This window comes from Parus major, chromosome 4 (genome assembly GCF_001522545.3).
Source record: "Parus major isolate Abel chromosome 4, Parus_major1.1, whole genome shotgun sequence".
NCBI classification, from domain to species: domain Eukaryota; kingdom Metazoa; phylum Chordata; class Aves; order Passeriformes; family Paridae; genus Parus; species Parus major.
Genome location: NC_031771.1, coordinates 37,137,616 through 37,157,045, shown reverse-complemented (window position 1 = coordinate 37,157,045; position 19,430 = coordinate 37,137,616). Strand labels below are relative to the sequence as shown.

The 19,430-nt window shown below is 39.6% G+C and overlaps 1 protein-coding gene across 7 annotated transcripts in view; it reads right to left on the bottom strand.

The window, feature by feature from the left end:
- The window catches only part of STOX2 (storkhead box 2), a 142,149-nt gene that overhangs the window by 51,498 nt on the left and 71,221 nt on the right, over positions 1–19,430 (bottom strand). For 2 of the 7 annotated variants that reach the window (XM_015624919.1, XM_015624920.1), the window contains exon 1: positions 18,963–19,424. The exons of 3 other annotated variants lie outside the window; for them this stretch is intronic. In XM_015624919.1, coding sequence (XP_015480405.1) covers positions 18,963–19,128 — 166 coding nt within the window. In that variant the 5' untranslated portion in view covers positions 19,129–19,424. Of the gene's footprint in view, positions 1–18,962; positions 19,425–19,430 lie in introns of those variants that run through there. 2 more of the 7 variants (XM_015624923.2, XM_015624925.2) reach the window with 1 other exon arrangement.

Genomic DNA, 19,430 nt, shown 5'->3' with positions numbered 1-19,430 from the left:
CAGTGTGATTTGCATGTAGTACTCCCCAAGTAAATTAATAGAATTTACTTTGATTTTTAAAAGCATTGTTTGAGCACAGATTCAACTCCTCTTGAGAGGAATAGTGTGGTCTTATAATGAAGAGAGTGGACTACAATCACCTGGGATCCCTTCCAATCTGGATTTTTCCCATGATCTTGACACTCAAGGTGCTCAGTCAGATGCCAGTCTGTACAGGCTATTGGGATGACTGGAGGCAGGGTCTGGGAGAGCCTGCACACTCCTATTGAATGTAATATAAGTTCCCATGCCAAACTTCTTATGCCTGTCACACAACACTCAACAGCAATCAATATCAGTCTCAAATTTGCCAGTTCGGATATACCTGTATCCTATGACTCCTGCCATCACCTTGGATGTGTTAGCAACAGCTGTTCAAGTCATAGAAATATAAAATGTGGCCTTAATGCCATTAACTTATGTATATTTTGAATAGAATATTTATAATGAAGAATCAAAAGCCAGCTCTAAGTAGTGCTCTTGTTATCTTTCGTAATGCATTGTTAGATTTTGCTAGTGATGCTACAGAGTTTATGCATGTTTGGGATTTTCTCCTTTGTTTTGCTGGCAAAACCAGGGAAGTCCCAGGGCTGAGACTGGTGGAGAGGCAGTGTTCCCAAGGACTGTACAATAGAGCAGTGTTTCCTAAAGTAGGTTATGTGAAGGACGAGCAGAAAGGCATCAGAGGGAGGGGTGACTGTGGAAAATATGGATGATGTCATCCTCAGCATGAGCAGATCTTTGAAAATACAGGGCAGTGATTTATTTTCCTGGTAGAAGATAAGGAGCTATGCTTCCAAAAGTGGGGAAAGTGCAGACCTATCTCAATGTTTCCTTGTTTCACTGAATCCTTTTAACCAACTAGTTCTGGAAACATGGACAACTTGGTTATAAATGGCCATGTGCTCAGCCTTTGTCTTAAGCCTATGCCCAGATGACCCATTTTGCACATTTCAACCAAGAATAAAGTGACCTCATTTTCAAAAGTGCTGAGCACCAGCTGTTCCTATTGTGTTCACAAACCACACTATAGGTTCCTGTTTTCAAATTCTTGACCTCAAAAGAATTTTGAGGCAACAGAGTGGTTACATGTTCTTCCACTTGCCATATGCCTATTTATTTTACTTCAAATGTAAAACTACTGGGTCAACTACTTTAAAATCCTGAATGCACTAAATAGGAACAAGTACTCTTGCCACTAGAACTTAAGTGCAACATAAGTGAGCCATCTGATCTTAAAAAAATATTTTTTGCATAGAAGAATGACTAGATTGAAAGTCAGAGTATTTTGACTTTCACTCCTGGTTTCTTTTTTATTTAGTTTCTTCCAATAAATGTTCTAAAAATGGGGAAACAATAGCAACCCAGATGCTACACCTGAATTTATACTTCTGGGATTACGTTTCTTTGGTACCTGCTACATGAAGTTAGGTCAAAAAATTCAAGATCATTTTGCTATAGCTTTTGGCTAGTGACTTTTTCCTAACAAACTGGCACTTTGTAGTTTTAAACTAAGTGGTTACTAAGTTGCCTAAGTAGTTTTAAACTGTTACTTGAACGTACCACTGTCATCTCCAGACAAAATATCACACTGCTTGTGCAAACACTAAATACAACTACCTTATCTTTCCCCCAAACCATAAAGCTTCAAATCAGCAAAATCAACAAAACAACTTACACACAAATCACAAAACAAGTCATGCTGATGATCAGTGCACAATATTTAGTTTTGATTTTTAAATTAAGCTGGTTTTTAATAAAAACATAGCAAGAAAACCTCAAAATATATTGAACTTGCTATGATTTCTTGTTGACCTCTACTGAGAAGACACTGATTTGCATTGCATTGCACCCAAGCAAAATATCCTGACTATGGGTGAGGAAAGCACCACTGCTTTTGGGCATAAGTAAATGAAACCATATAGAGACAATACATAAATGTACTAAACTTAGTAATAAAAAAACCCATAAATATTCTCTCTCTGAATACAGTATTTTAATATTCACAGTAACTTGAAGAGAAATTGATGGTACTCCCAAATCAAATAGATCTTGATACCTTGCTTATGTTAATTAGTCAGAGTTCTGCTTTGATTTGACTGTAAAATAAACTAGGTCTTGCTTATACTTTTAGCTCTGCCTGTGTTTTACAATAGCAGAAAGCTGAGTTGTGGGAAAGGAGCTTTCCTGAAAGCAGGGTCATTGGGTGGGGCCAAGCACCCAGAAGAGGGGAGCGCGAGATAAAGGCAGGAGGGTTCAGAGTAAAGGCCAGGAGGTAAAATGTTTTGCTACTGCACAGATGGACTCTCATGTCTGAGAAACAGAAGTAAAACAGACATACTAGTAGCTCAAAATCAGCGGTTTGATATGCTTTTCCAAAATTTTCCTCATACTTGCTGACATTTTACAGGTCAAACTACCTACAAATGCCAAAGGAAACTCTCTGAAAGTTGCTGGTAAAGTGTGTGAGACGTAAAACTTATTTTATTTTGAAAATAATTCAGAATAGAAACACTATCAGATCACCACAAGTCCTGAGATGTATGAAGGTGTTTGAGTAGACACCACAAGATAACAGTAAAGGAAACAAATAAAAATGGTCTCTTTGTCTTGGTGACACAGTCTTTGAAATACAGCTTGTTTCCTTGGTGTGAGGAAGATTTGTCAGTGACCTTTAGAGAAAAAATGGCTACAAATCCTGCCAAAACCAGCTTATAAATCCCTTCACACATCAGTACTTTTGGCTTCATTTGTTCCATACTGCTGATGCTCTGAGAATCACCAGAAAGCACATCCCACCCTTGACCTCCAAAGCCAGACCACAGTATTTCGAAGTTTTGCACTAGTGGCAAGGCACAGAGATTTGCTAATGTCACAAGAAGAGCTGGTCGTTTTTGATGAACTATCCTAAGAAAAGCTATCAATTCCATATTAATTTGATCCTTAATGTTCTTCTGTGTAAACTATAGCTGCAAACAGAGTGAGGTCATCTTCTATGATCATGAATGCATGACAAGCAACATAAGATTCCAACTTTTCTGATTCACACACTAAAAGAAAAAACTATGCGGCAAACATGAATTTCTTATCTACAAAAGCAGGTTGTGCCTTTTCCTTTTTGAAGAACAAAACCAGTACAACAAACCCATCTATACCAAGAAATATCTGAGCATAACTATGATTTCCAGATCACTTTAAAGAAGCCACATATATACTCTTTATAAAAAACTCTCACTGCTGCTCTGAACTGGTTTCAGGCAGCTTTTACAATTTTTCAGCACAGCAGAAGCTATGATATATTCAACAAATTAGCTTGCACTACACCCATCCTTTCACAAAGGCTTGGTCAGACAGGCTTGGTGGCAGGCCATCAGCTCCTTGTGCAAGAGGTCTGAGAGTCCCACCACCCTAGCCCTGACTACGTCACCCATACCCTTTTTGGCTGTGAAAGAGGTGACAAGAGGGTGTGCAGAGGATTTACACTCATATAAGTATTTCTATACAAAAGACTTCCAAAAATGGCAAAGTTGAGATCCAAGTACTAAACATCTACCAACCAACTACCAACATCAGTTCTTGCAATTAAACTCATTAGACTATGGCCTTTTCCTTCTGACTACATTCGTGTCTTCAAAGATAAAGTAGTCAGGCCAAGAAAAATACCCAAAATGCTCACACACAAGATGCAGCTGCTTAGCATATGTCATTACCACACTGACTTCAAAAATACTGAGCAACTAAAACCTGCAAGCCACTTGGCTTTAGCTGGAGATAAATGCCTGTGATAAGAGAGGTATAATTGTTCAATGTAATACTGCAGCATGTTTTATATAAACATTTGCTAACACTGCACTTCATATATTTCATTTCAGAGTTGTAAAGTGCTGCTGAATATTCCAACTTTATTTATGGCCTGCTCCTGTAATATTTACAAATCCAGTGTTCCTCTTGATGCCAAATTAAATACACTACCCTAGCTTCAAAGTAGAAAGGAGCACTTATGCTTTATAACAGAGGGCATAGCCTACAGGTTTCTAGCAGTTACCCAGCTTATTCCTCTCCACTGCTGAAAGAGGAAAGGGGAAAATCAGAAAAGAATGTGTTAATTTGTGAAGAGAACATGAAATCGGGATTAAAGATAGCTTTTGCAGTTAGTAAAATGCTTTGGGTTTAACCATAATTTTTCTACAAGCTAACTATTAAGTAAATGAAAACATCTGAAATCAGGGCTCCCACAAAGGAGACATGTTTGTAGACTTCTTGGACAGTTTAGTTTCATAATGGAATGTGTGGTGTGACATGTACTGTCTCTCTTAGCACTGCACTGCCAGTTCTTCTGCATCATAACTCTTGGACAGCCTCAAGCAAACTCGACAGAGAGGGGAGCAGCCTCAAAGGTCTTATGTTCCCACAAGTCTTGGTGACCCACCACGAAGTGTACTGAGGAAAGACTGAAGCCAAAGCACAGACATTCAAAAAGACATCAAGCTACCTAGAAGGGAGAGATGAGAGAAAGGGATGGAAAACACAGCTCACAAAGACTTCTTGTTTTTTTGGTTTTTTTTTTACTTTAATAACTGGTTGTAACTACCTGGGAAAAGTCCCGCAGCCTCCACTCAAAGAAATCTCTTTGGATACTTCTGTTTTCTGCCTGCTTTTCTGCTGTAAAATCAAGGGGAGGGACTGCCATATTGCAATGACAGCAAGGCACAGGCCAGAATCATGGGAAGGAAAGGTAAGCTTTGTGATGTCAGACCAGCGATGTCAGCAAGGCATGACATCTCGCCACAAAATCTGGCATCCTGCCCTGATTTTAGGACAAGTAACTCTCAGCAGTAACCACTTCTGGCTCCAGCTCTTCCCCTTCTGTCATCTACATGCTTTTGACATAAGTGCCTCAGGGTCTTCCCCTCCACCTGAGCACCAAGAGCTGCAGATCCACCCTTTCACCATTGTGCAAGCAGGGGATCACCAGCCTCCATGCACATGGGAGACCACACTGAGGGCACCACTGCCACAGTAGTAACAGCACTCATTTCAATGATAGCTACTGCAAAGATAGGGATGGTATTACTCCATGTCAGCGTGGCAATCTTCCTTTAAATCAGACAATTAGGAATAAACCAACTACTAATAAATGCAGCCTGCTGATTTTCATACTGCAAATGATCTGTGGTCTTCCCTGAGCATCATCAAGTGAAGTCCAATTTTGTTGCCTGGCTCTATCTACAGAAACCATTCTATTGTTGCCAGCAATGGACTCAACAGCCTTGCCTTTGCTCTCATGCTACAATAAACTAGCAATAACTCAGTTAAAAATCAATAGAATTGTACTGGCATACAAAGAAGAATCTGACCCCATAGTCTATTAGGTTGTTTTTAATGATCCCACAATTAGAGAAACCAAATTAAACATTTAACATTTGACCTTTGCTGCCGTTTCTAAATTGGCTAATAGAGATTAAAAGCACATACTTTTTTTCAAGAATTCACAAAAAAAAAAGGTTCAAATCCTGCAAAGGACATTTGATATGTTTCATTGTGCACTAGAGTTTAAAATGCTTTGTTTTTTTTTTTTTAATGTGGAATAGTAGCTTCAGACTCTAAAATTATGGACTTTGGGGGTACTCTGATTAAGCACCCACTAGACAGACTGGATCATGGACTGGAGTGGACAAAAGTCAGTGTCCTGTGAGAATCTCAGTGCTACTACGGTGTTTAAGAACACTTCTGCAAATAAAACAAGAAGTGACAAATTTAAAGACTGCTGAGAGGAAATTCTCCAATTTTTTTTTAAACTGAGGTCTATTATGAAAATTTTATCACTTTTTACTTTTTTATATCCCATATTGTCTACCATTTGCATTGTTTTTTCAATGTTTATGTTTCACTCTTGCAAGGAAACACATCTCCAACATTAATTACAATTACTAATATCATGCACATCTAAATAAACACCTGCAGATGTACACAACGCATAAACAAAATACACTCTTATTGGTATAAAACCCAGCCTCCTCAAGTAAAATGTATTAGAGATGTGCTCTGATGTTATATTAACATGTAATACATAGAAATCTTCAGAAGAAGGGTGGAGATTAAAAAGAGAAGTTTTAAAAGGAAAGTACATGTAAATACATATGTATAAAGTAAAATTCAATATAACATGTATGAATTTATTATGGTACTCAGTACATGCAGCAAAGTTATTTTGTATATACACAGCAAAAAGATGATTCCTGTGAGCATCACTGAATGTGCATAGAGGATCTCTTATGAGGGCTGGACCATGTGCAGTACATACACAGACAATCTCTGGAAGAATCACTACACACAGTTATCTCCATCTGCTTCTACACAACATACCTGAAATTTATTTCAGAGAGCATATTTTTGTTATGCTTGTCTATGAACTGACAGGGCTTGGGAACATAATTTTGATGGATACTTCGGCAGCTCTGCAGAGAGACAATGGTGACTTGTATTCAGCTCTACACTCCACCAGTATTTTCAAAGGCAACCCACTGATTGGGTTGCCTTTGAAAATATGGATAGGGTTAGTTCAGGCCCGTATGAAAACTCAGGTATGTGGATTTTGAAATTTATCCAGTCCAATTTATAAGCCTTCAGAGATGTTGAACATTTTCCTCCTGCAAAAAACTGCACTTTTATGGAGACACCCAATGTACCACAAGCTCAGAAAGCCATGGTGGAAAGTTATGGCCTTTAGCTATTAGCTGAAACAAGATTAATCCTGTGAGCCAGCCAACGCCTCCAAAAATAAGGAAAAGGGGTACCTTGGAGACATGAAACATTAGGACCCACTTTTGCATCCTTTTCTCAGGTCAATGCTGTCTTGAAACAGCAGTTCTGCTTTAACAGTAAGCAGAAGACTTGGAAACAACTAATGCCTTGGCACCAGATCCTGCCTGCAATTAGAATCAGGAGTTGACATTTTTGGAATGTCAAGAGTTGATATAACAAGAAATTCCTACTTAATGCAAAGCCTTTCATCTAGGAATGTGTCACCTTCAAGATGAGACGGCTCACGAGGCTCAGAATTCAGAGGGAAAGGATAGGAAGGAACTAAGTGAAGAAAATTATGAGAAAGGAGGAAATGGAATTACAGAAATAATTAACAAATGCTTCTTTCATGACTTCAGAAGAGAATGTGTGATGACATGAATCCTATTAATATCCTAGTTACAGGAATCTGCAATGTATATGCTGTTTGGAAGGATGGGATTAATGTTGCCTCTTGACCTAACAGCTGATCTGCTGTTTTTCTACCATCAAAAAATACCAAGAACCTCAAAACCTCCCTCACGTGTGTGCTTATTCCTCATTATTAGGAAAAGCAGCAAAAGAGGACAGGATGAAACCTAATGCTAGTTTAGTATTGACAATGCACACAACTCGGGGCTGCCACAGGGCAGCTCCCCTCATGCAAGGGAAGCAGCTGTCACTCCCCTACCACTGCCTGGTGTCAGAGTGTACCTGCCAGAGAAACACGATGGGGACTGCCAAACAAATGGTATTCCTGCACCAACTGGCAAAGGATGGGAAGCATATTGGGGGGAGCACCACACACACTTGCTTTCCCTTTCCACTTCCTTAGATACCTGTTTGTGGTTATAGTTGGACACAGCAGAGTGGGCAAAACAGACCTGGGTCTTAATGGGCACAGCCACTCTTAGGTTGTTTTCCAGACACTCTTGTTGCTGGAAAAATGTAATCCAAAACTGCTACTGAATGGCAACATAGACCAGAGTGGGTTTTAGATGTTATTTTTCTCCTTGCTGGTTCCCCATAGCAAAATAGCCCTCCCACAGTTATGCACAGCAATCAGATACTTGCATCCATCCATTCAGGAGTACATAAGAGGTCAAATGCTCTGATCTGAAAAGCTGGGTTTGAAGCTAATTCGCTATTAGAGATAAAGTGACACTTCCCATGGGTAACTGTGCCGTCAGACAATTTTGACACACCTAGTACTAACAAAGCTTGCTTTGACACCAACTCACTAGTAAAATTCAGTATCAACACCTTTTTGTATGCTTTCTCACCATTAGATCCACACCATCCTATTCAACTGCAACATTAATTAGTGAATGAATTATGATGACACAGCAATGTTGAGCTTTTTACCTCAACTCTTCTAACTTACCTTCTCATGATTTAACTCTAAATGCACAGTGAAACACTTCACTGTACTTAAGTACACTGCTGTGGGTGTGAAAAAGGCATCACTGCTAGGATGAAAAAGAATAACCATGAAAAGCCAAATGTACTGTACTGTAGAGCCTGTTGGTCTGTTTGGAACAGTCAGCACTGCGATGAAAACCGAACAAGATTATCATCTGGTAGGCAGAAAAAATGTTGTATCAGTTTTGAAATGAGCTCAGAGATATGCAAATGAAGGAGCAATAGTCTTGGTTTAAATACAGCCAGTTTAATAATTTAAATTGAAATCTAAGTCAAAATTGAAATCTCAGGGTGAGCTGGTAAAAGTGAAGCATCCTTCTTGTGACCAGAACACAACATCAGCCTTCTCTGGGAGAACAGCAACTCTGCCCACAACTCCTCTTTTTGTGCTCTGCCATCATACCTGCCCTTGTTTCTGGTAAACCTGCCCCAGTTTCTCTAGCTGTCCCATCTGTGGCCCCAATTCAAAGGCAGACCTCAATTAAAAGGGAGCATTACTCAGCAGTTACAGCTACACCCTCCTCCACCTTTCCAATTCTCCTGTGTAGGCAAAGAATATGTGCAAGAGATATGGGTACATGCACAGCTCTTGGAAGGGGCACTGCTGTGTGTTAAGGTTTCCTACCGCAACAGTCAACCAAAACTTTGTGCACTTTTCCCACTAAAGGGCAGAGTCAGACCCTTGGGGCCTTAAGGTACATTCTCACGTAGAACCATTGGCACACGCACACAGAGCACAGGTTCACTAGGTATACAATTCATAAATGTACATAAATCATATTTTACTGTGCTGCACAACAGGCAATATGGCTGACCACATCTGGTGACAAGTTATTGTATGTGGCTCTAATTTAAACAATACCTCACACAGCTACTCCAGCCCCTTGTGAAAAGAGGTAGTTAAGAATGTGATTTTTAAAGTGAGGTTTCTAAAACATGCCTGAATTTTACACCTATAGTTACTGAAGAATATTTCTGCATTTAAAATAATTACACAGACTCAACCTAAGATTGACTCAGAGGAAAATGCCTCATGATTTTAGCAAAAAACAAAAATGACAAAATGTTTCATTTAGAGATGGCTACATATTTTTCCAACAAAACCAGGAGAAGTTGTTCAGAAACTGAGATTTCATTTAAAGCTGGAAGGAAAAAAGAATGCAGAAAACCATTTTTTGCTTCTCTGTTCTGTGAAAACATTTCAGTCAGATCCATTCCTATGCAGACATCCCATGCAAATACAATTTTAAGATTTCACTCTTGAAATTCAATGCTTATGGAACATTTCTATCTAAAGAGAAAGAAAAGTAACTACATCCATCCATAATGAAAGCAAAGACTAAAGATCTATTTGTAACATATTATAAACCCCTAGATATTCCCTGGAGATTGACTTCCTTTATTCATAATTTTTGACTGGACCAGTGGAATGGGAGGAGGTCAGTACAGGGACAAACAGCCAGCCAATCTGCTCCCACCTGTGATCCCATCTCTCCATCTGTGAAACTGCCCTGAAAACACAGGCTGAGGAATCACTTGGGCCTTGGGTGAACTTTCCATGGCCACTGGTATTTGTCCTCCATCTCTCAAAAGAGATGTACTGCAAACATATCAAATTTACAAGTGGAGGTCACAGCTGTTCCAAACTTCGTGTTAAAGCCAATAAACTTCTCCGAAGTTTCTGGACACTCTACTCACCCGCACAGCAATGCAGTAATTGCACCTGAAAACACACAAATCTGAAGAAAACCTTGTAAAAAATATTTCCATTTCACTCTGTTTAAAAAAATATTTAGTTTAAGGCTTATACGTTGTGAAGCAGGCCACAGTATGGTCCAAGAATGCAAATTCTCATGAGAGCAGAATTTAGAATGTCCTATGAAAATGAAGAATGGTACTTCACTCTAAAATGCTGTGAAAATTTAAGAGGCAAAGTTAAGTGCCGCAATGAAATTTAGTACATCATCTTTACTGGCTTATAAGATAAACAGTCCAATTATAGCATTTACAACATCATCACATATGGTCAGAAGTTCATCTTCAAATTGGGTCACAGGTCATCAACAGGAAATTCATAGGAAATTATGAAGGAAATGAAAAGAACACAAATGGGCAAGCAAACTAATTTATACAATCTAGGCTCTCCCAGCACAGCTTCCTGTGTTATGGTGAACTCAGCTTTCATACTGAACTTAGCCTTTTCCAGGCCAAATTAAGTATTTCTGAACTGCCTATTATACTCCCCAAGCCTCAAAATGTGGAGGTCAGATTCACTAAAAAGAGCCATTCAGACTTTTTTCTTTAAACAATATAGCTGGGAAAGGAAATAGTAACTAGAAAAGGTGTTTTGAGATCATTAAATGCAGGTTTATCATTATTGGCACCTCAACAATGGTTGTACAAGATCCTTCATTGACACAAATTCCACAGTGAGGACAGATACCAACCAAACATAAGAAGACATTCTCATATTCCTTCAGTTCGAGCATCCCAGCCAAACTGCACCTGCACTCTTGATCATGTTGAGGAGATGACAAGTAGTATCTGGGAGCCTGTTCTACTCCCACATTAGACATGCTTTTCAAAATAAAATCTGGTCAGAAAGGCATAGAAAGAGAGAGCTACAGTTCATCGAGGTTATCTGGACAACTTTTGAAAAGAAAAACTGCTAAACAGAAGCAGTTAGTGCTTAATTGCTTAGAGCTGAAAGCACTGTACTGCCTATACCTTTAATGTATCATACAGAAACAAAAGTTAGGAGTAACTTTGCAAGACAGATGCAAAATGAAAGACTGGCAAGATGCCTCAGCTCCTTTCTCCTTTAGTTAAATACAAAGACCTAGTACAAATGAGATCAACTTTCCTTCAATCTTTTTCATAATACCCAAATACCCACACATAAGGTCCACAAAATAAAAGCAGTTCAAGGTCATTCTTACTCTGGTGCTTTCACATCCTATAAAATTCAATAAAAACACTGAGATCTGGTTTTTAAATATCACAACTTGAAATTTCTAGTGAATTGTGCATTTGTAGCTATCTTCTGCAGATACTATTTCCCACTGAAGCAACAAGAAACACTTGTACACTTGAAAAATTATAGGAGTCACATAATCTACAAAAAACAGAACTATTTTTGGGTTGTGAGGAGTTGGTGGACAAGGTAGAAGCAATAACAGTACCAAATAACACTCATTCCACATAATTTACTGCTGGTATTATAAACAGGCTCTCTTTTTTGTCTTGCAGGAAGTGAGATGAAAAATTCTAAGAACACAGTGTTGATCTGGACACGGGATTTCACTTGCAGAATGAGGACTGCTATGTTCACACTGAACACACCTATTACTGGATGTCACCATTACCAAATCAAAGCCTGGGTTGAGAAAGGATCCTTTTTTGTGATGGGCAATATTACATTATAAAACAAAGGAGAAGATTCTTCAATTGAACTGATTACAACAGAAGTGCAGAGAACTACAGAAACATTTAAAAGTACCCAGGAAAACAAAGTCAATGACTGATGCAACTGGGAATACCTCCCTCATTTACTAACTTTCAAACCCAGTGATTTTAATCTCTCTTTGAGGGAAGGAAAAGGGAAAGTTGCTATGCTCTTTATAATGAATTCAAGCCTGCTGAAAATCAAGTTTTCTTGTTCCGGTTTACCTTTTGCAGCCTGTTTAAAAGCTGCCAATACAGATCAGGATTCTGTCTAAACTAGACTGCTCTACCCACTCCATCATGCTGCACACCCAAATATACTTGCTGTAAAGCCAGGTCTTCCTTTTTCCCCGCCCCCCTCCACAGGCAATTTGAGCAAGATAATTCCAGCACCTATATGTCATCCAAGAGTGAGATACAAAACAGCATCAGTAGTGCAGCCAACTCAATAAAATATGCTGAAAAAAGGAAGCTGGTAGCTATAAACAACTTTCATACCCTTTCATAGCTACAGGCAGTCACTCAGGAACAACAAATTCTGGTTTGGGAAATTTTTGCAACTTCAATATTCAAGCATTTTCTCTAGGACTACTCTGGTTGCTACAGGCCTTGATACCAAAAATTCTGCAAGAAAAAGTACAGAAGCACAATTTTCTGAGACTCTTAGAAAAGCTTTGAACCCTTGCTTCTGCTTCCTGTTCAATTTAATTCATCTAGGAAAAAAAAAGTATAAATGAAAGTATTCAGTTTAAGTTCAGGCACTCGGGTCTCAGTTTTAATGGTCACTATCCTTTTTCCCTTTTCTGATAAAATTTTAACCCAGTGGTTAGACAGAACTGCATGAAGTATTAATTAGTTACTTCTTACAAGAGGCAATCTGTATTTCTATGCTAAGATTTAGATCTACACCACCGAACCCATCAGATATCCAGTTTTGGTAATTTAACGGCAGTTTTGTCATTTAAACTAATGGAAAGTATAATGTTTTTCAAGGGAAAAAACACAAATATCATTAATATTGTGTTATTTAGCAATTCTTGCACAAGCTCTAACTTAGCTGACAGTTTTTGGTCATGACTCCAATATAGTTTGGCCACTTCCAACTATGTAAAAGCATGCTCAGGGGGATCCAAAAGCAATAGTACCTGATTTTTTTTTTCAGCACTGCTTTATTTGAGTCATGGCCCAGAATTTGGATGTTGATTCTGTTTTAATGCTATTCACAGAGATATTCTACAACCTGCTATGGGTTATAAAGCAGAGTCATGCTAAAGGACCTTCCCAGAAAACTGAAAAGAAACCCTCAATTTTTGGTGGATTTCTACATGCTTAGCAAAACAGAATCTTTCTGGTCTTCTGATTGTACTTATATATCTTTAAACTGTGCAAACAATGTTACAAAGATGATAGTTTACTCCAAGATGAACTCTCCAGCATACAAATGAAGGCCTATTGTTGCTCACAACTGAGCAGGTCATCAAGCTAGCCCAAGGTGATCTCCAGAATCCTCACATTTCAGCCTCCTCCAACAAATAATGCATTTTACAAAGACGTGGCTCCTATTCAATTCCAAAATGGCAAGATATTCAACACCTTTCAGGTTTATCAAGTGTTGCCAACAGGGTATAGCTTCTACACCTGTGAAAGACTGGGAGCTACTTGTGATGAATCAGTACAGTGTTTGTTCTGAACCCTTGTCTAGTCTTGAAAGAGGAGCTTCCTGTATCTTCAGTAGTCTATCATGATACTGAGTGTGCATACAGAAAAATTACTTCAATCACAGGTCTACCAGAAAACACAACTAGAAATGTACTCAGATGCAGACTGACACTGCAATACAAATGTCAATGATGGCCTTTGGTGACTTGATCCTGGAGCACATCTGTGACCCCCAACTTGGCCAAAGGTCCAAGCAAACCAGCAGAGAGAACATGGAAATGCAAGCAGGAACAAGGGGCTAGGAAGGAAAAATAACCTGGAACTTAGCCCTGCAGAGATGAGCACTCTGAACTGAGATAGAAACACAAGCTGGTCTAGGTAAGATAGGCACACACACAGTCTTCTCTTTCTCTGTTATGCTCATTCCTCTTTGAATTCACTTCTAATGCCATGAAGAAAAGAGAGACTCTGGATCCTTACACTCATAGGTCACAACAGCCAGCAAGAGCAACAGGTACTCAAGTGCAGTTTGATCAGCTGAAGGCACAAGCAGTGCTCAGGACAGTGCCCACAGCTCGGTCTAAAAGGGAACTCATGGATATGCAGAAGATGTCTTGGTATCTGGTGGGCAAGGACCAGGCATACATGTGAAATAACACACACAAGCACAGCACTGTATGTGAGTTAATACTGCACATACAACTGCAGGGATGAAAACCAGGGCTCTACATAAGCAGAGAAAAGCTCGTCTTTTGTATTCTTTTAGGCAAAAAAACAGGGAGAAAACAAAATTAAGTAGAAACTGTACAAAAATGATTGGTCCGTGAACTTGAACCAAGTTTGTGGTCTCAAGACACAGCACACTTAGATCCTTCCCCCATATCAGGATGCAGTGAAAGTTCCTAATTCTCTGCCAAGGTAAGTGGATGCTACAGAGACCAAAAGGGATTGGAAAGACACAGTGAGCCCAACAGTAACCTCCCAAGCAATAAAGCAGGCACAGCCCCTGAACTAACTGAACAAAGTGACCCTCTTGAGGTTCACAAGGTCACCATAGACTGAAGCAAAGGAGATAGAGCAGGATCCAGGAGCTAAAACTGGTCCTACTAGCTGTTGACACCCACAAACTCTCAGTTTTTATTGTCCCAGTAATGGGTCTGGCCAAAAACAATACAAAACTACTCAGAATTCAGGGAGAAAAGGAGATTACATTAGTGTTAAGAAGATATATGGAAAGGTGTTTCTTAGTACCATAATTCAAAAAAAAGTAGGTGATGCAATACTGATTATTCCATTAAATATTAATTACAATTAAAATTAATTACAGCTGCTTTTAAGCTACAACATATTCCTTTAGATAAGTGAATTAAGGGACAGGAGAACTGAATGAGATTTGCGTGTATCTGGCACTTCTCAATTATGTTAAATGGAGTTCTTCAGTTCTTGTGTAACTATCTCCAAATATTACTCTGTAGATTCAGAGGTTCAAGCTTAAAAAAAAATAAAAAAAAAATACTTTGGACTCTCAAATTTGCTCAGATCACTCCCAAAATCCTTCTTACTGTTCAAGGAGCTTGAAAAGTTTGTCCTAGACTTTCCATCAAACATTCCTGAAAGAGAGGATGAGGTTATCTTTTCCTCCTACAAATTCTAATTTGCATACAGATACCATCAGTTGGATAGCAGGGTTACATACTTCTCTCCTTTCCCCTCTGCTTGAACTTGGTAATCAAACTCCAGTAACAGCAGGCAACATTGAGACTGAATTTTACTCTTCAACTATGAAGGACTGAAACTTCTGCGAGGAAAATGTAAAGCAAAGAGCAGTAAAATAACTGCACACTTTTCAGAAGGTAACCTCCAAATGACCATCCTCTGGAATTAGTTTTTACCATTGCAGAAAGCTCTTCCTTTCTTCCACACATTCCTTCATGCTGTGTGTGTTAGACTGTTACCCTACACCACCTTCATCTCAAACTGACATGTTACCTCCAACACCAAAATTGTCAATTAAAGTAACTGAAGAAGGCTGCAGGAAAAAGTTACTTCTTTCAAGAGTGTTACTCTGTTCTGGTAATATTTAATGGCTGGGTCAATCACAGGGTGCAGCTCCTCTCTCTGCTAAAACAAAATCCAGGACTTGCTTTTGTATTTAGAAGTAAAAAAGGGGAAAATAAGCAAGAAGCTTCCAGTATTTGAAAAGCTATATATATTATTTCATTTAACTGTCTGGAGACCTCCTAAGTTGCATTAAGTTTTATCCTGCTTGGCAGCTGTATATGATTTTCTTTTTCCCTTGAATTAAGCAGCAATAGATCAAAAACTTGAAGTATATTTTCCCCTTTTCAATAACAGGTATTGTATACATGTATATGAATTGTATTGGATTCAAACTTCCAGCGTCTCTTTCCACACAAGGTCAAAGCTTTACATTGTTGTAATTTTCTTTTTCAGTGTTTTTTCTCCAAGACAGTCTTCCACTGGGAAATTAATATTCTGCATGAACAATGAACTCCTTGCATGGCCTTTGAACCTAGTGGTTGCTAGGAGGCCTAAAGAAACCCTGGAGTACAGCCTATTTAATAGCACGTATCAAGAGATTATTCAGAAGCAAAAATGTGTGATTTTCTAAATTGTCTGCTTTTTTCCCTCCTTACTTCAATCTCCATTCATCTGTCAAACAATCTTTAGATTTCATATGAATTGCATCTGCATCAATTTTCTATAATTATGGGCAGTTTGTTCCCCGAGTATTGAAAATGTGACTGGCCAGCCACCAATGCTGCTTCAAATCAAGCAAATATCAAACTGCTCCTTACTCAGTTTTACTGAAAAGGGTGCTTAAAATCAGATGTGCTTCACCACTGTAACATGAGGTTTGCACTTCCATTATGAACATGGTTCTGCTTAGAGACTGTATTTTCCTCATACAAAACACCATGGCATCGACTGCAGCACCATTACTCAGTATTTCTCTGTGCTGAAAGAAATATATATAGCTCCTCCGTGCTCAATTCAGGCATACTTGAATATTAACATTTCAAGCTTTTTAGCATCTTACTGCAGGTTGTTTGATCGTATGCATTTCCATATTTTCCCAAGCATAGTAATTGAGGCAAAACCCCAAGGTTTCTTTCCCACCCTCCACCTCCATTCCAAACAATGAGGCATTTAATTAAAAAGATAACCACAACAATGCTAATGGTGATGAGGTTAAATGGTTGGATAAACAGAATGCAGCCCTCTGAAAAGCCCATGTGTTTCGGGACACTTTCTCCCCTACAACATTCTGCGTGACGAAGAAAGTATTTGTATTCCTGACCCCCATAGTTTTTACACCAGTGGACTTCCTACAAATTTCCTGCATGGAAGAGAGTTCAGTTCAAATAGTGAGAAATGTTTAGACACAGTAGCTATTCCTTCCAAAACTAATATTTGGAAAGGCAGTGGACAAGGATCCTTTAAAAATAAATTAATGTGCCAACTATCCGTTATGAAAGAACAAATACATTTCCAGATAATAGCCTAATAAGTTATTGTTAGGGTTAAAAAACCCAATAACAACAACAACAAAAAAACCCCAACAAAACCAACACATATTTGCTGATTTTATTTTTCAATATGCTCTTCCTTCAACAACTTTAGCAAATTAGTAAAACTTATGACATTCATCTTCAGTTGTTGCAATTGAAATCAATGCCCTCTATATTCATAAACAAGTATTCTTGGTCTGGAGATTACTTTAAAACACCTATAGCAGATTAAAATTCTGTGCCCCCTCCTACCCCTCAAGGACACAGGTATCTGCCAAAAAATACAGGGTGACACATCTGATTCTGTGGATTGCTGGTGTTCAACTGTCTGGTTGGACTGTACCAATCTTACCAACATAAAGCTTTCACAGAGCACTTCGCTGAAGAATTAAAAACAAGCAAGAACCACACCACTTGGCACAAAGTGCTCACGTGAGTTGCTTCTCCTTTAAATATGGGCTTTCACACTGAAAGAAAGGCCTAAAAAGTACTGACTTCAACAGAACTGACATAGAGTATCTTACACCAGGAATATCAGGACATTCACCCAGAAGAACAAAAATCTTTGCCTTATTGTCAGATTCAGCTGTCCAGACACTTTGAACGGAACAAATCAACCACTCCACCACCACAACCTCTTCTTCAGCTGTTCAAGCATAAATTATCCTTGTTGTTTTCACTCACTATGTGACTTCCCAGGAACCAGAGCACCAATTACCAAAATGGCACTATATTCTTACACAGGCAGATTTTTCAATAAAATGAGTATTATTTCTCTTGTACTTGGGCATTAAAGAAAAAACAGTCACAAGACATTTTTTAAAACGTGAGAAACCAACCCTGACTAAAGAGATATGTTTATTAAGGCCAGAGACAAGAAAGTGAGCATATGACTGAAAACCACAATCTTTGGCTCAATCTTTGCAGCAGAAATGGGGCGGGAGGAGACAGCAATACAGGGCTGGAGACGTTTTCAGTAATGCATTATAAATACCTTAGTTTTCTCCTTTAAAGGAATCTGCCTACTCAACCTAAATTGTGCCTCAGAGGAAGAAACGTGCCTTTGTGATAAATTAGAATTTGCCATCATAATAATGAAACGTTATGTCCTATCATCACAATAAACAGGCAGCAGAACAACAAAGGAGGTTTCCAGGATTTTCTGCTCCCGGCCCCCTCCCCATCGGCATTTTCCCAAGTCCTCTTTTGGGTGTTTATGAAATGCCTTAATTCCAAGGCCATTAAGATGCATTTCTGGATGGAGCAGATTCTACTAACAGTACTGAGGCTATCCAAAATCTCACCAGCACTCTGTCAGAGGCCAAGCCTCTCCCTGATGCCTGCCTTTCCCTGCGCTGTTTTTTGTTTTGTTTGTGCTTTCTCTTTCCCATGCACAAACATGTTGGTGCAGTGTCCATTATTTCCCTACAGCCCTTCTTGAAAGCCACCGACAAATGAATATACATGCACGAGTATGTTCCACCACACACACAGGTCTGGTCTCCTTCTACAGCTCAAAAAACAAATGCAAATGTGCTTACAGTCATTTTCACCACCACATGCCTTGCCATTGCAGAAACATGCAGCTGAAAGCCAGAGTCTGTAACAAGGCAACTGCGTTTGCAACCACAAGTAACCCTTTTCCTTGGAAAATGGGAAAACACGAAAGCCTGATGAGTTAACTAGAGTTAACTGCATTTAAAGAGGAATGTGTGCGAGAGCAGTAAATATCCAGCACATGCTTTTACGCACAAAAGGCGCAAAGGGCTCCATGCTCTGCACATCCAGTCATTTATGTCTGCTCTTCCACAACAGAGATGCAGCCGTTTCTCTCATACATTTTATTTCACTCGACTAATAGATTTTAAACACCATATTGCGAGGACCCCGCTGTGAATCTTGCAGAGGTACAAAATGGTGGATGTATGCTATTTTTTTTTTTTTTTGCATTATTCATAACAACTCAGCTTCCCGATCGCAGGCTCCCCTCCGTACCCACCAACACAGCCTTCCCGGCCAGACACACATCCCGAAGCAGCCTCGCAATAAAGCTCTCTCGCATACACAAATTATGTTACAAACCTGATGTCATGTAGCCCCGTGATGCCTGGGAAATAAAAGCTGGGGGGAAGTGCTTGTGCAGTCGGTAGTCCTTCTCGCTGCGGGACCTCATGCGGTCTGAGGCCCGGTCGGAGAAGTCGGAGCTAGGCCAGGCCCGCCGCAAGGTCGTACTCCGCGTCTTCTTCATCCTGAGGATGCCCGAGCCTACTCCTCCCGCCGCAGCATGGGTCAGGGGTGCGCGCTGCCGGGCATCAGCCTAGCGCGGGCACCGCCGGGGCGCAACCTGCGCGCATCTCGCCGCTCCCTCTTCTAGGGCGCCAGCCGCAGGTCCCTTCCTTTTTTTTTTTTTTCCCCCTCGAATGATCCAATTTTACACACGTCCCACAATGCATTACACTTCATTTGCAATCGGTCCGGCTTATAGCTCCCAGATTTGCGTGGAGGAAAGGCACGTTATGTGGCTTCTCAGGCAAAAAAAGGAATTGGGGG